The 17,579-nt window shown below is 29.5% G+C and overlaps 1 protein-coding gene across 1 annotated transcript in view; it reads left to right on the top strand.

Annotated features, from left to right (window-relative positions):
• Positions 1-17,579, top strand: part of LOC143258513 (uncharacterized) — a 63,230-nt gene that overhangs the window by 18,858 nt on the left and 26,793 nt on the right. Inside the window, exons 3-6 of the mRNA XM_076517599.1 lie at positions 211-464; positions 659-803; positions 9,965-10,094; positions 12,999-13,164. Of these exons, the coding sequence (XP_076373714.1) occupies positions 211-464; positions 659-803; positions 9,965-10,094; positions 12,999-13,164 (695 nt within the window). The remainder of the gene's footprint in view (positions 1-210; positions 465-658; positions 804-9,964; positions 10,095-12,998; positions 13,165-17,579) is intronic.

Here is a 17,579-nt window from a genome sequence, read left to right as displayed (position 1 = left end):
CTTGCTGTGATGTGGACAAAGTCAAGAAAAAAAAGTTTTGAAAGGAAAAGTAGTTAAATTGCAAAGTACTGACATTAAATCCTCTTGAACATTTCTGGTAATGTTTTTGTTTGTGGTGTTCTTTATTCATTGTTTATGTATATATTTAACCAGAGGAAACTAGTTAAGTATTTAATAGTTAATGGAAATTCATCTTTTGTCTTTCTTTAGAGCTGATGATTTCAATGACCCCTACCACCTGGAAGGAACATCTACCTTAAATACAATAGATGCAATTGACCTGGGTGCAATTCCAAATAATGTAATGAGTTCAAACTATACACATGAGCAATATAAAATAAATGATTGGTACTTTGCTTGGCTGCCTGATCAAACAAGACGGCATGACTCCAAGACAACCTACACTGTGCAGATCACTCATTTTAATGGAACTAATGAAACGTTTGTTTGGCATGGACCACCAGGTAATACTTGTCTATATTAAGTTCCTTTGTTGTTGGTATTTTATGTTTTCCTTTATAATAACAAATGTAATGATTAAGTTAATATTTTATTTCAAGGAATAGCAAACATACAGTTGATATAATTATATTTATATTGCTTAGGATTACAGTGTGAAGGGTAAAAGTTAAAATTATGTCTTGAATATTTTTTACAGCTGCTTCAGATAATCCAGGCCCAGTTAAATGGACTAAACCTTATTTTGACTGTGGGCGCTCAAATAAATGGATTGTTGGTGCTAGTGTGCCTATTCCTGATATTTACCCACGCCATACAGGTTGGCGGCACATAGAAATCCCAACGTAAGTAATTTTTATGTACTTGCTAAATAGATGAGATATTGAGAAAGTGGTTTTCATTTCCTTACCTAATATGACAAATTCTCGTTTTCACATTTTCTGGCATAATATTAAAAGAATATTAGTAAAGAACTTAAAACATTTATTGTTGGTGTAGTGTTGAATAACATGCTTAAGATATGGGTGAAATGTTTTAAATTAGGTTTCATTTAATACTTGAAGTATTTGATTATATGTGTTAAGTTTATAACTGTTGTCGAGTCCAATGGAACAATTCTATACACACATTTATCATGTATATACTGCTGGCCAAAATCTTAAAGCCAATGAACATAAAGAAAAAATATGCATTTTTTTGCATTATTGCATTCTTGTCAATGCTCACAAAACTTTCTGTATTTACAGAATCATTTGCATCAATTTTCACAGTCAGAGTTTGGACTTTAAAAGAATCGTTATAACAAGCAATCTCTCCACAATCTCTGCCATTACCAAGAATAAATCCACAGTTTCTAAAGCACCTTATTAAGTATTTGATTGAATGACTTAAAAATGCAATTGGATTTAACATGTCAGTTTTCATGGTCGTTTCAGATGCTCTCTTACAGTCATCCATGTTTGCAATAATATGCTGAAGCATGAGTTTTCTGTATTTAGATTTTATGCACTGTATAATTCCATTATCTAGTGGTTGTAGAACTGATGTTGTAAGTGGAGGTAGAGAGACTAAACGAACATTCAAAAGTTGAACTTTCAGGTGACAAGTTGCATTATCTAGGAAAAGTAGAATATTCCTTATTTTATTGTTCCATTCTTTTGTTTAATTTGTTCAAAAATTCCTCAAATATAGCGCTTTTCATCCACACTTTATTATTTGCTTTCCATTCCACAGGAAGTTGGTTCTTAAATTTTTGAAACAGTATGGATTTTCACTTTTACCTATTACACATTATTTCTCTAGTTTTTCATCAGCAAATGCGACCAAATGTACAGTCAATCACTCTTTCAAATAGAGACCTCTGGAATAATGACGACAGAAGAAAAGAACAGAATATATTTAATCAATACTTAGTGTAACAAAATGTGCAAAAATTTATTAATATTTTATCAAAAACATTTTTTCTGCCTTACTCAGGTTTTAATCCTACTTGTTCAAAGATGAGCTAGGTGAAAGATAGTTTTCCATCCTCGTTACGGGCTTTTTATAAGAGAAATCTTAAAATAATACTATAAAAAATGTTGATATTTCCGGCTTGTACAGGTTTCCGCTCTATGCAATTTCCGCCTTCGACAAATTTTACTGTATTTAAGTTCTGAATCTTCATTTTTGTGCTATGTCATGTCTTTCTGTTCTGAATTCTCCATTTTAAATATACTTTTTTCAATTGTATGGGTTTCAGAGTGTTTATTAATTAAATACATCAACTACAGATAAAAACAGGCAAGATTTTAAATTAAACATTTCCTGCTTTTATATCTGAAAATACCAAGAAATTTGTTAAACCAAACACAGAAGCTTTTTCCAGCTCTTCATGGTTTTGAAATCATTTATTTACTCTCACTTTCTTGTCAGTAGTACATGTTTTTATAACCAGTAAAGAGCCTGTTTTGCAAACTACATAAGTGTGATATATTTATGTTAATTTCCCAAGCAGATTTTATTGAGGGAAAACTGAAGTCAGTGCTCCAGTATGTAATGAAATTTTCTAAACCTCTTCATAGGTTTGATAGAAAGGTAGATAATTATAGTAGTTTTGGCACATTCCATTTAACTGTTTGAAGTATTTTTTGGACAACCAACTTCATTAGAAAATTCTAGGATTATAAAGACTGGCTATTGAGGGCAAAATATCTTGTTCAACTCAGTGCTAAGTTGTATATTTTATGTATATAATTTTTTATTGATATGTTTTTAACAAAAGTGATTAATATGTAAAAATTAAAATCCTTTTTTTTCAGGTTAGAAAAAAAGAAAACTTAAAAAATGTTTTAGCTTGAAGAATATAGAAGGAACATACATTGAGATATTACATGATGTAATTAGAAATTGTTTATACCTTTAACTCTCCACTCTCCTGTTTGGAAGATTTATTGCTATTTGTGGGAGTTAGATATGGTTATAATAAATAACTGTAATTTTCTGTTACAATCTGCAGTTATTATACAAAGTAAAAAAAAGGGGGAAGTTTATTTAGATTTTTTTTTGTGGTGGTTACAAGATTGGCTATAAAGGTTGAGCCCATGTAGTTAGGATAGAGAAAACAGATATAAACTAGTTTTACTGAAATAAAATTTAGCTTGTTCTAGAGGCTATGCAGATGAAATTTGAACACTTTAAGATGAAAAAAGTGTACTTAGTCTAATCTGCATCTGACTGACTAGAATAAATCCACTTTTTGTTGACAACATGCTTATGATGTTCATTAAAGTTTGCCATTTTTCATGGAGATACACTACATAAATTTAGAATCACATTAAGTGTGAATTCTTCATTATGGGCATTGTCCATTGGACTGACCTCATGCATTTATGGTTAAGCATTTCAAAAAAATGAGTTAATATTTTGGGAAAAATTGCACCAAATAAAGTATGACAATGTAAAGTTTTCTGTGTAATAAACTATCACATTTGATGGAAATAGAAAAAAGATAAATGCATTTAATGTCTGGAAAGCTAAATGATAAAATATCAGTGAAGCAATAAAATAAAATTTTATGGGGTAATAAGGTGTTCAAAGAAATGCCTTACATAAATTTAGAACTATAGTAAATATTAACTTTGTAATATGGACTGAGTTTATTGGATTAACCCCATGCATGTACATTTAAGCATTTCAATAAAACAACATTTTGAGAAAACTTGCACTAAACATAAGTATGACAGCGTAAAAACTTGTGTGTAATGAACCAACACATTTGATGGAGGGAAAACAAAAAGATAAATATCTTTAATGTCTGATAAGTTAAATGCCAAATTTCAACAAAACATAGAATTTTGTTGGGTAATAAAGGGTTAATAGAAGTTGTAGTACACCTGAAAAGCCATGGAATTTTATTCAATTTATTCAGAGTAATAGAAAAAATTATACTTTTCAGTTACGTCCTGAAAAAGTCATGAAACATTGAAAAATGTAATATAGCCTAAAGCCTTAGAAGTAATATTATAGGTGTTTTTGGCAAATGTTTGTTGTTGAACTGAAGCAATTAGTTGTGAATCACTGAGCACTGTTATAGCTGTATTTTATTAAATTTTTATTTTTAGCATTTGTTATTGACCACAATATTTTTAGCGTGCTTCATTGTGGACGATTCTGTTATATTGTTGTAATTTTTTATTCTTTTCTGTTAGTGGAAGTTAGAATTAGTTTTATAATCTGCGATGTTCCTGGATCCTTGAAAAAGGCCTAAACTGAAACATCAGGAAAAATAAAAGAATATTTGCCTGAAGTTGTTTATCATCTTTGATAATGTTTGAAAATAATATAATTACAGGGAACATCAATGGTTAAAATTAATAATAAAATATATAAAAGCTTCATAGTTATTTTAAGATTTATTTGTGATTTTTATCTTCACCATATGTGTAATTTCAATGAAAAAATTAAAGAACCTGTGATGTTTGATGCTCCTTTAGAAGTAGGCTGTAGTTTTGCTGAATCAAAGCTCTTCAGTACTGCCTAGGAGAGTGATTCAAGGAAATACAACTGGACATCTTACAGTGGTGTAACATAAACTTTTGTTGGTTTTGATGCTCTTTATGCACCACTAATAACATAAAACAAAATAATGAGTGCATACACATACATTTGCACTTGTTAAGTATTTATGCTATAAGTTGTAATACAGTAAACTTTTGGAAAATATTCAAAGTCTTTTTGTGCACAAAAAATTGTTTTTTTAAAGAAAGTGTTATTATTAAAGATTTGTTTGTGAATATATCAACTCTTGTGTCGTTACTAGTTTGAGTGGAAAGTTATTTTTATGTTATGATTAAACACCCTATTCTTTGCCTCAAAAGTCTCATATTTTATATGCATAATCTCTAAAACCTCCAAAATGCATTTCAAACATTTGTTTTTTGTACAACTGCATATTTCATCTGTTATTTTCTTTACCCTAATTCTATACAAAGTTGGTCAGTTTGACCAACCTCATAACCACTGAAAACAACTGAAATAAATCTAAATTACTCTTCTTTTTTCCTAGAGTGACTGCAAATTATAACATCAAACTACATATGCTATTGAATTACATTACTCATGAGCTACTCAAAGTTGCCTCATGAAAAGTTATTATAATTATTAATTATTTTACCTGATCTAACATTAATCTAAATAAATTCCTAATTTAACATTTCAGTTACTTTTATAATAATAGGTAAAGAATGCAAATGAAAAAACAAGAAATCGAGTACTTGTCTGGACCATTATGCTGTTGATTTTTGATGATCTTTAACCCTATTTTTTTAAATTAATGGTGGAATTGCATTGAATATTTTCTATTTAATTAAATAATGCATTAAAGAACATGAAACAGTAACATGCAAAAAACATAACTGTTAGTACTTTTCTGTCTAACTGTGCAACAAGAGTTGTTAAAAATTCATCAATGCAAGTTGATATGTTTTCCATGATGAAGATTGTTCTGAAAGAGAAATTTACAATACATCATTTGATATATGGAAAACGTTTTTTTATCAATTATAAATAAAGATAAGTATTAACAAATCTGGAAAGAGAGGATGTGACTGTACGTGTGGCAAGAGGGATATGATTTTCTACTTGATGACTCTGTAATCAAACATGATTGAAGGCTATAAAAAGTGTGCTTTGTCTGAGTGATGATGATTTGATAATGAATAATTTGTATTACATTTCACACTTATTGGAGGGGTGACAAATCAATTACAGAAGAAATGTCTAGAGAAAAAAATCATTTCTCACACTTAGGTAAATTTGGGATTTTTTTTAAAATTATTACTATCAATATAAAAAAGTAGGGTTAAATGTCATCAACAATTGACAGCAAGAAATTAGAAGATAGTGCAAGTACTTTGTTGTTTTTTATATTTATTCTTTATTATTATAAGGGAACTTAAAATGTATGAATAGGGATCTTGTTAGGTTAGTTTAGATTAGGTAAACTAATTGGTAAGACAGTAAAAATGTTTTGTAATGAATGCACATGAACATCTCATAGCAGCTTGTGGATAATATAATTTGACAGAGTAATATGAGTTTCATATTTCCTAAGTGATTTACAATTTGTAATGGTGCAAATAGTAGTTAGACATGGTTGAAAAGGCAATAAAACAATAAAATTTAATTACAAATAGATGTATACTGTTAGGAGCTTAAAGCTAATTAGAATACAAATGTAGTTTGTTATTACAATTTGAAGTCACTAGAAAGAGAAAAGAGGTAATTTAGATTTATTTCAATTCTCATTTTTTGGTTGTTATAAGGTCAGTCAAATTGACTTATCCCATATAGAGATTGAGTAGAGAAAATGACAGATAAAATACATAGTTTTACTGGGAAAAAACGTTTCAAATAAAGTTAGGAGGTTTCAGGAATTATATAAAGGAAATTTGACATTTTTTGAGATGATGAAAAGTATTTTTAATCTTAACATGAAAATTACTTTGCTCACAGACTATTGAAAACAAGTACTCAAGATATTCATGAACAAATCTTTATTTTAGTTTATTAAAATACTTCACTAAAAAAAATTTTGTATGTGAAAGACTTATAATGTTAACTGAAAGACTGCCAAATTTTGTGAAGATATACATACTATATTGAAAGTTAATGTATTAAACACTTTAAATGAGTACAAAGAGGTTGTGCTCAGTCAGATTGATCAAGTCTATGTTGAGAAAGTTAAAATATGGATTATTAGCTATAATTTTAAGTGATATTAATTGGTAACCAAAAAGTATTTTAATTTAATTTTCATTTTTAAAAACTCGTGCTTACATCTCACCTACTTCTATGATGTTTAAATAACCCATTGAAAGCTCAAGAAGTCACCCTTGTGGTTCTTTGAGCTGTTGCAAAGTATTTACCCTGAAAATCCTTTCTTTTGATGGTAGATTTCTTGTTGTAAGATAGACATTATTGGGCTCAAAATATTGTACATTTTTTGACCTATGTACAGCTAAGCTACTAAGCCTAATACATTATAGTGGAATTTTGTGGTTTTTATATAGTAATTCATGATTTTTTGTTATTTCAAAATGCATATATAAAGTCACAAACAAGTACACAGTTCATAACAAGAAGAGATAATTGCTTTCTTTTCTTCTGTATTTATTGTTCCATGCTTTAAGAAAAAGAATTGTTGATAGTAATAATAGAGTATGCATATGTAATGTGCTATCACCAAAATATGACTATTTTACAAAATACTGGTTCACAAGAACACAGCCACTAGAGGCCACGTTTTGTAATAGTGGATATGGTAATATGAGTGCTCATGTGCCTCTTCATTCAACATCTGTAACATTGATCACACATTGTTGACAGCTCTATAAAATAATAATAAATTTTATATATGTAAAATGTAATGAGATTTAAACACTATTTAGACAAAACATTTGTGGTTTTATGTTATGAATTGTAGTATTTCTAGAATGAATGAGGCTTAATTTATATCTATTTCTTATTTTATTGTGGTTATGAGGCTGGTTGAGTTGACCAACCCCATACAAAGATACAGTAATGAAAATAAGAAACAAAATATAAAGTTTGCTCTAAAACATACATTTGATTATTGTCTGGAAGATATTGCGAGGTTATGGAGATTTTATAACTTTCTGATGCATAACATATGTATTTTTAATCTTAAAATCAGAATTAATTTGCATGTTCTTGATCACGAGAAACCCACTTGAAATAAAAATGCATCTCAGAACGGCTGGTATTAACACTTTTATGGATAAGGAGAGAACAATGTTTCAACCTTCCTATGTCATCTTCAGGTTAAGATGATGGCCTAGGAAGGTCGAAATGTTGTTCTCACCTTATCAATAAAAGTGTTAATACCCAAACCAATATCCAAATGTTGGATAGTCACTAATTGAAAATTAAAGAAATGCATATGCAAATAATTAATTTAAAAATGTTGAAACTTAATTAAAAAGCCTGATAGTTTGTGCACAGTTACCTAATGGCATTTATTGATAATCTGCAAAATTTCATGAAGATATTTTAAAAAGAGTATAACTGTTTTATGGTTACTTTCAAGAGTACAGATTTGATGAATTCCACCCTTTTTATTAGATGGTTAATGGTTATATTACTAACAAATAAGTAATCTTGATTAATTAACCATGATAGTAGATTTTGAGAGGGATTGTGATGAATTGCACAAAACTCTGATAGAATGTTGGGTTAAAAATCATCTTGAATAGTAAATATTTAGTTCAAAGAACACCTCAAAATCTTTACTATTGACTGCTCAGGCTGTATGTATATACAAATTCACAAAAAACCCTGCCTAAAATGTTCCATTTTGTTATTTTTATTATTACTCTATTGCCATGCCGTTTATGTTGCACCTAAACATTTTGCTGAATTCTAAGCAAGTTACTGCAAAGGTCTTAGGGTATTCAATATTAAATCTGTTTCTTCTGTATTTTACAGAGGCTAGTGTAAACAATGTTATAATTACTCCTTGAAGTTAGATTTCTTACAAATATCTGGTATTTCTTTAAAAAGCTTAGGTATAGGGTGAAACAGGAATTTTCACTGAATAACAGATGAAGATTAGATGACTAAATAAATTTATTCAATGGTTTGTACACCATACAGTTGGTATCTTTAGGGAGCCCTATATTATATGTGAAGTGAATGAGTAAAAAAAAGCAATATACATAATATTCAGTTTTATTACACACATTTGTAGAATAATTACTTCAAAAGGCGTGTATATGTTTTATTTGAAAAGGCTGTTTTTCTACTGGTAAAATTTTATTCATTCCTAGTATTTTGGCATATATATGCCTATTGTTGTGCACATATATATAAACTATAAATGCTTGCTATATTCTCAAACAAATCTCCAAGACAATCTCCAGCTGTAGTTTAATATTTTACGTCAAAAGCTAATGCAATAAAACTGAATTGCTAGTGTAAATCATCATGAACTGTATCGGCTACCTACGAATTATGTTTAATATCATTGCAATTTATAAAATTAGCTACTGTATCAAGTGATTCTTTGCCCATAATTGAGCATAAAAAAGGCAGCAACCAAGATAAATAAGATATATAAATGAGGGAACTTATAAACCTGCAAATAGGCATCATGAAAAAAGTAAGCAAACAACATTGGAGATACCATACACCCGGCCTCAAATATTTTATGGTCTAGGAACCAGGTGTGTCTAACCTGACTTTACTACTGTTTGTATTGGAAAATGGGTGCTGGTATCTTTATTTACTTTCACAGCAGTGATTGCATGCTTACTATAATATGATATCAAGAACCACTTGATAATATTGCCTTAACTAACTGTTGCCTTTGGTCCTATCTGAGACTAAACATGTGCATTGATTGGTTGAATTGAAAGAAAGAAGTAAAAATGGTGAAAGATTAGTGTTGTGCAACTGCAGCCCATAAATTTGGAAAAACATGAAGTGATGAAATTTGCCATTAAAATTATAGAAACTAAGTTTGATTCTAGAACAGTTCTCGATTTGAGTACTATTTAGCGTAGCTCTCATGAAAAACACTGGACAACAGGCTAAAAAGGTGTAGACATCTTCAACCTATCTTGTATATTCAATGATGCAACAAAACAAAGAAGGTGGAAATTGTTAAGAATTTAAATGAATTCCTGAAAACAAGGTTATATGAAGTCATGAATACAGTATTACATTATTTAAAGCAGAGAGATTTGTTACTCATTTTGCTGAGGATAGTTTATGTGATCCCTAGGTGAGTATTTCATTGAGCCTAGTAGGTTCTCTGTAGTAGAATGTCAATATAGTATATTCTCAAATAAACTTTTTCAATTTGTGGAAAAATATTAGCTTTTTTAATGGCACATAATATAACTGTGGTTTATTTGTGTTTGAGTATGCAACAGTGACATAATGCAAGTTTAAATTTGTGTTTTATTGATGTACATTAATGTAGATATTTTGAATATAACAATAGGTATGTAGCTGTGGCAGTTTTGGAACTTGACTTTGACAGAATAGATATTAATCAGTGTCCTGTTGGTGAAGGAAACCCAAGACCCAATTACTTTGCAGGTACAGCAAGATGTAAAAACAAAACTACAGAGGCAAGCTGGATTTTGTTGTGATTTTTCATATAAAAGTTATACAAAAGTAGTAATTAAATATTAAACAGCTTGTGACTTTTTATCTGAAACTAGCTGGGTGGAATAAAAACTTGTTATCTGTAACATAATAAATATTGCAAGTGCAGTTAAAATACAAAAGTTCCAATACTGAAAATAAGATGTAATGTTTTCAAGAATTGTATCAGTATGAAATTAGATGAGTGAGGGAACCAATTTCCCCACCCCACAGTCTTCCTCATGTCATCACTATGTCAAGTTGTGCTGAATTGATCAAGAAATGTAGAATATCTGTTGCTTCTTTGTTCTGTTTTGTGGATGGTATTGCGAACTTCATGTTGAGTTCTCCAGCTTCTGCAGAAAGATTCAACATGAGTTTTGCATATTACCCAAAAATAAAGAAAAAATGGTGTTGTCAATAGAAAATACTACCAGCTAGCTTAATCCCTTCAACTTTAGTTTTAATTTTTATTGGGATAGTGGAAATATAAAATTTCTTGAACTGTAATTACAGCTTGTTAACCATATGAATACAGTCTGGGTAGGATATCAGGTTTTTAAGTTAAGTATTAAGATTTTTATAATTAAAGAGTTGCACATGATTTTTTTTCCTCTAGAATGTTGACTATCCAGTATGCAAACTAATTTTTATTTTAACAATTTTGAATTTTGTTCACTTGCATGTAAGTTTAGGGTCTTAAATTACTTTTTTTTTCCATTTGAATGTGTCTACAGAACTATTAAATCCTTTCCTAGTTTTATCAAAGATAACATACCAGGCATAGAATGATTAATTAAAAATGTATCATATTTCAATGGGAAAACTTTAGTTGTGTAATTTAAGAAACCTCAGATGTATCTCAATTCATTCAAGGAACGTCATTATGTTGCCAGGCCTGGTATGGTTTGATAGTTAGAGTGTTTGATTCATAATCTGCTGGTCATAAATTCAAATTCCTGTCACTCACCATATCGTTTTGACCGTAGTGGCATTATAATGCGATAGGTAATCTCATTATTCATTGGTAAAAGATTAGTCAAAGAGTTGATGGTGGGTGGTGTTGACTAACTGCTTTTCTTCTATTTTTTAACTCCCAAATTAGGAACAGCTGATACAGACAGCCTTCGTGTAACTTTACAGAAAATTCAAAATACATTTCTGTGCTACCTTCATCTGTTTATTTCTGGTCTGGGTCCCATGAACATATGTTTTTGATGTATTGCTTAATCTGGCTCTAATTACAACCAGTAAACAGTAGTTTTCTGTCAAGTTTGTGAATTATAGGATGAAGATTTAAAATGATATTCTAAAAGACTAAATTCTGCAGGACATTTTTGGATTTAAACACACATAAGATATTTGCATAATAATAATTGGGATATTCTGTACATTTACCTTTATTTAGCATAAAGGAATTTAAATACAAGTTTACAAAATTTATTACATAATCATTTACTTACACTTTAATTGGGATGTATAGTCTACACACAAATTCAAGTTCAGCTTGCTGAATTTGTCAGTACACTACATCTTACTGAAAGTGCAAGGTAAAACATTAAATGTACCAAATTACTTATGAATTAACTGCTACAACATAGTAACTGTTAACCCTCTTTTCATGAACATCTTTTTCTGCATGTCATGAGGTTTTAGTGAGTTACATTGAAAATTTTACTTTGCTGTTTTCTTTTCATGATATGTCAATAAATATAGCATAAAAATGTAGCCTTTCTTGATTTTATAAGACAATATTTGAAAAATTTAGAATTTTTCCTAGTCTAGCAATTGTGACATTTATTTATTTCATAGTCTTCAGTTTTATTTTGTTACAAAGCTTTGAAATAGAAAACCACACTTCTTTCAGAAATTATCAGTAGTTCCCTCTAGCACTCAATACTATATTATTTAAAACCAATAGAAAGCCAATGTTTTCATCTATCAAATGACAGATGTATGTATGTTATGTGTAAAGAGAATTGCAATTTTGCTTTTAGTTTTTGCTTGATTCCCATGGGAAGCACAGTAATAAGATTGGTATAACATGAACTGCAAATTTGTTAAGGGATTTACAAATTATAATTTCATGAATAGTAGTTCAACAGGGTCCAAAGAACAATAGTTAAAGTTACTCAAAAAAAAAAATGTACTATTTTATGTTTAAAGCAATTTATGACAAACAAATGTACTTTCATATTACAATTTGAATTTATTTCAGATGGAAAAAATGGTAATATAAATTTATTTAGATTTTTTTCTGTTGGTGATTACAAGATCAGTCAAATTGACCATTCTTGTATAAAATTAGGGTAGGAATAATAGATGAAGTATAAAGTTTTGCTGAAAGATAAATGTTTGAAATTTTTTTATGAAGTTTTAGAGATTATGCAAATAAAATCGAAATGTTTTGAGAGAAAAGTATTTGTAGTCTTAACATAGAAATAACTTGGCACTTGTACTTGTGTATAGAAATACTATATATAGTTATGGACAAATCTTTAGTAAAAAAAATACTTCATTAAAAATTTGATATTCTTTTTTTGTTGAAAAGACTTGCAATGTTTACAGAAACTTGAAATATATCGTGAAGATATAAGTGGCTTTTAATGTTATAGTATAGAAATTCTGATGATCACTCTGGGGTCATGAACTTGATTAATTCAACTGAGCCTTTAGTGAGAGAGTTAAAGTAAAATCTTATGCAGTTTTGTAGTTAATAGAAATTTTGTTTTCTTTTAATTTTTAATTTTTCTGTAATTAGATATGAAATTTTTTGTGTGATATTTTGTCCTGCTTAACATTTGATAATGAGGTTATTATTATTTATCTTAATGTCATTCTTTTTTAAGTGTAACATGTGAATTATCTGTCATTTGTTTGTTTTGTAGTGTGAACCCCTTCATGGTTATGGTTTTCGCCGGGGTGGCTACCAGTGTCGCTGTAAACCCGGATTTCGTTTACCTCGTGTTGTTCGCAATCCTTATCTGGGAGAAATCATAGAGCGAGCAACACAAGAGGAGTATAATGAAGGATTTCGCTGCAAAAATATCAATTGTAAGTTTCTTTGGTTTCTGTAGGTTTTACAGAATACACAATCAAATCTGAGATTTCTGAGATGAAGAAAAGCATTTTTAATCTTAACATGAAAATCACTTTGCACATGGACTGTTTTAAACAAGTACAGTTATGACAGAAAGTGTTCGTACCCCTGCGTCCCGAGTAGTTTTTTGCTCATAACTTAAAAAAGTACCAAAAGTAGACTAATAGAAGTATAATATATTATAAATATTATACTAACATACATCTACATAAATGTTTATGTAAATTAAACGACAAATAAACTGTTTATAAACAAATAACCAAAAATAGGAGGAGCAGAATTGGTTCATGTGAAAAAAACTGATATTCCCGTAAAAATTTTGTTTAGTTTGGTGAATAAACAACATTATACCATTCCAGAACCAGACACTGGGTTCATAATTATTGGAATTTAGCCAGCAAAAAATGTACTTCTGGCAATTTAGCTCTGTCTCCGTCATTATCTGCTTGGTCATCATGGCGAACAGGAAACAACTGTCTAGTGATTTAAAAAAACAAATTATTGTAAAATACAAGGCTTGTGTGTCTCTTTCTGGTATTGCTACACAACCTAATGTGCCGAAATCTACTGTTCAAAGCATAATTGCCAAGTTTAAGCTTACAGGATCAACTGCTAACCTCCCTCTTTCCGGACGTCCCACCAAAATTCCAGAGAGAACCAAGAGGAGGTTCTCAGAGAAGTTAGTAGGAACTCTCGTTTAACACGTAATGACATACAGAAACTGGTAAGGAAAACTGGGGTTGAAGTAAGCACCTCTATAGTTACGAACATATTATGCTCTTCTGGGTTTAAAGCATGCTGTTCTTGTATAACTCCATATTTAAAGCCAGTTTATTTAGAAGCACGATTGAGGTATGCAAGAAAGCATGTAGATAAACCCTTTACCTATTGAAAGAGTATTCTTTGGTCAGACGAGACTAAAATCGAGCTTTTCAGCCACAATGATGTTTGCTATAATTTCCGTAAGAAGGGGGAATGAAATCTTCTAAAGAACATTGTCCCTACAGTTAAACATAGAGGTAGCTCGATCATGCTATGGGGTTCCGTCAGCTCTTCTGGTGTAGGCAGCCTTCACCGCATCAACGGCATCATGAAGAAAGAAGAGTACGTTGATATAATAGGCACTTGTGTCAAGAATGATGCTCAGAACTTGCGGCTTGGACGTCGTGGGATCTTCCAGCAGGACAATGACCCTAAGCACACATTGAAATATGTGCAATCCTGGTTGCAGAGGAATCATATAAGTGTTTTGGAGTGGCCATCGCAGTCACCCGATTTCAACCCAATTGAAAACATTTGGCATGAGTTGAAGACCAGGGTTCATCAACGTCAGCTGGAAAACTTGCAAGAATTGGAGGCTTTCTGTAAAGAAGAATGGAATAAAATACCAGTCGAGTACTGTGAAATGATCATGGAGAGCTACGAGGAGAGATTGCACCAAGTAATTCACCTGAAAGGCTACACAACTGACCATTAAAGTAGAGGCATGAACACTTTCTGCCCTTCCTATGTTTGGTTATTTGTTTATAAACAGTTTATTTGTTTTTCAATATACATAAAAATTTATGTAGATGTGTGTTAGTATAACATTTATAATATACTGTACTTTCATTATCCTAATCGTGATACTTTTTATGTTATGAGGAAAAAACTACTCAAAACACAGGGGTACAAACAGTTTCTTTTGTAACTGTACATGATATTTTCAAGGACAAATCTTCTTGTAGTTTTTTAAAAATATGTCGCAAGATATACAATTTTTTCGTATACAAAATGCTTATAATGTTTACTGAAAGACTGCCAAATGTTGTATATATATAGTTACAATATTAAAAGTTAGTAGTATCAAATCTATAAAGATGTTATTTCACATTAACTCTCTCAAAATGGACTTGGTGAACTTGATCACCCACATGACCTTTTTGTACTCATGTGAAGGGTAAATTTATGTTATTTTTATATATTGTATTATTTTTCTAACTTACAGCTTTATTTACAGCTATATCTTATTTCAAATAATATATGAAATTACTGTTTTTTACATTTCATTAGATTGTGCCTTATATCTTGCATTAACTATATTCTGGAACGTTAACTAAACTGTAAACTTTCTGAACAATGTGTATATGTTATGTTTGTAACACTACACCAACTTTTCTGGATTTCTGTCATAGTGGAAGTGTGACAGGCACTGGTACACCTCAAACCTGCAATGCTGATCACAGGATAAACACTTGCAGAACAGTACTCTTTGTCCATTAAGTCATGCCAACATTTTAATCATGTGATGAATTACAAATGTGAATGTTCTAATACATTTTCAGTAAATGCTATAAAAATAGTTAAATTCATACAGTATTAAAATTTGCAAACACCATTTATTTTAAGGTAACAAAACAAAACATGCCTTCTACATTGTAATTTGTATCATATATAATAATAATACAAAAACATATTTCATGATCAATTATATACAAATAGGGTACAATTACAATTTGAGCTTCATAAGCCTGATTAAAACACTAATTTTTTATTGGCTCAACCCTATTGGGGAAAAAAAAGCCCAGTCTTGAAGTTTTACAACTTTTCTTTCAAAGATGTTCAGAGAATGTAATGGTATGTTTAGGCAAATGGCATTGTTTTCACTCCTTTTATTTTTTTCAGCAGATTTCTTGATAAAATTGTCTGGAAATTGTAAACTTAGAATTGTATGAGACAAGTTGTCAATATTGTAATGAATTTTTTTAACTTAAAAATTAAAACATATTGATTATATATGACTTTAAGTTCACATTAATTGTATTTACTTTATTTATTTACTTAATTATTTATATTTTGTATATTCATAATAATTTATTTCAAACTTTCATAATATTTTAAATTTGTGTATATAGTAGAAACAGGTTTTCAGATTTATTAGTAGTTATTCTTTTCTTCACTGTTAATTTTGTAGAAACATATTTATAATTTAATTCCAGTTTTATTTGGAAGGTGTTGATCCATATTTGTATCCATGATACAAATAAATGTTTAAATATTTATTTTGTAACTTTTAAGTATTTGTAGGTTTCCAACCTCTTCATCTCTTGTTTTTACACACATTGATTTTAATTTTTGCTGGTTCAATGTATCTTTGATTAAATCTGTTTGATGTTTCAATAAATATACAACTTATGAAATAAAGGTACTTTTGTGGTTTTATTTTATTCTGTAATTTTTATGCTAATTTTTGCTAGTAAGCTTTAGTAAACTTATTGTATGTTGCATTTAACTACTTATTGTAAATTTTATTATCTGGTTTTTTGAAACATGGAATTTAAAGCCTTTTTTTTGTATAATAGGCTTGTTTCAGTTTATCAACAAGAACTGTACTGTTATCACTTTTTGAGTGATAGTTTCTTGAAGCATCATTTTCTAACAACATTATCTGGTTGTTTATGAACTACTAAGTTTCTATAGCACTTCTTATGTTTGACAACATTTCTCTCTCTCCTGGTGCTATTACTAGGTAATTATCTTTCTTAAGAGAAGTAGTTAATGTGCAGCTGTTAATAGGTTTCTCATACTTGTACTTTTTCATACTATGACTAAGTAGTGCTTTCTTGTTTATTTCAGAATTCTTGCAAACAGTCAAATACTTTCTTTGCAATTGTACATAATTTTCAAACTCTTTGGACAAGTTCAGCTGTGATGTTTTTAAAACATTTTTATTTCAAAGAGTACTATACCTGGAAATAATGTTTCCAGAAAGTTTATAAAATTTGAGTTTTTTTCTTTTTCAGATAATATTAACATACTAAAATTAAGTAATTGTATATACAGTACAATTAAAAAAAGTGGTTTTCTTCTGCTACAATGTAAAAAGCTTAGAAGTTCAAGAATGTGTATATGTTAATGTGTAATATGAGTTTATTATTATTAACACATACAATTTTTATATAATTAGTTTTCTTTAGTTGATTTTAAAATTTATTACTTAAGTCATTCAAATTTGGTAGCTTATTTTATAACTGTGCAATCTGTGTATATCATCTATCTATTAAATAATGATAATTCTGAAAACAACTATTAAACTTTATTAAGAAGTGGATTTTTTGTGGTATGTGTAAATCAGCTACAGTTACTAATTCCCAAATATATTGTAGCTGAAAGTAAATGGACAACTGCGCATAGAAAAAATGACTTCAACATACAATATAATAAGCATTATAAGAAGGGAAATAAACAGGGCAAATCTGATAAAAGAATGGATGTGAAATTGAAAAACTGAAAGTGGCCTAATTCTTGATTTGTTAAATGCATGGAAAACCTCCTCTATTTTGATAATGGTAAGATACTGTACATTGATATAATGGTTATTAAATAAATA

This window comes from Tachypleus tridentatus, chromosome 8 (assembly GCF_004210375.1).
Source record: "Tachypleus tridentatus isolate NWPU-2018 chromosome 8, ASM421037v1, whole genome shotgun sequence".
NCBI classification, from domain to species: domain Eukaryota; kingdom Metazoa; phylum Arthropoda; class Merostomata; order Xiphosura; family Limulidae; genus Tachypleus; species Tachypleus tridentatus.
The sequence above is the reverse complement of the archived record's forward strand: the minus strand, read 5'-3'. Positions and strand labels throughout refer to the sequence as shown.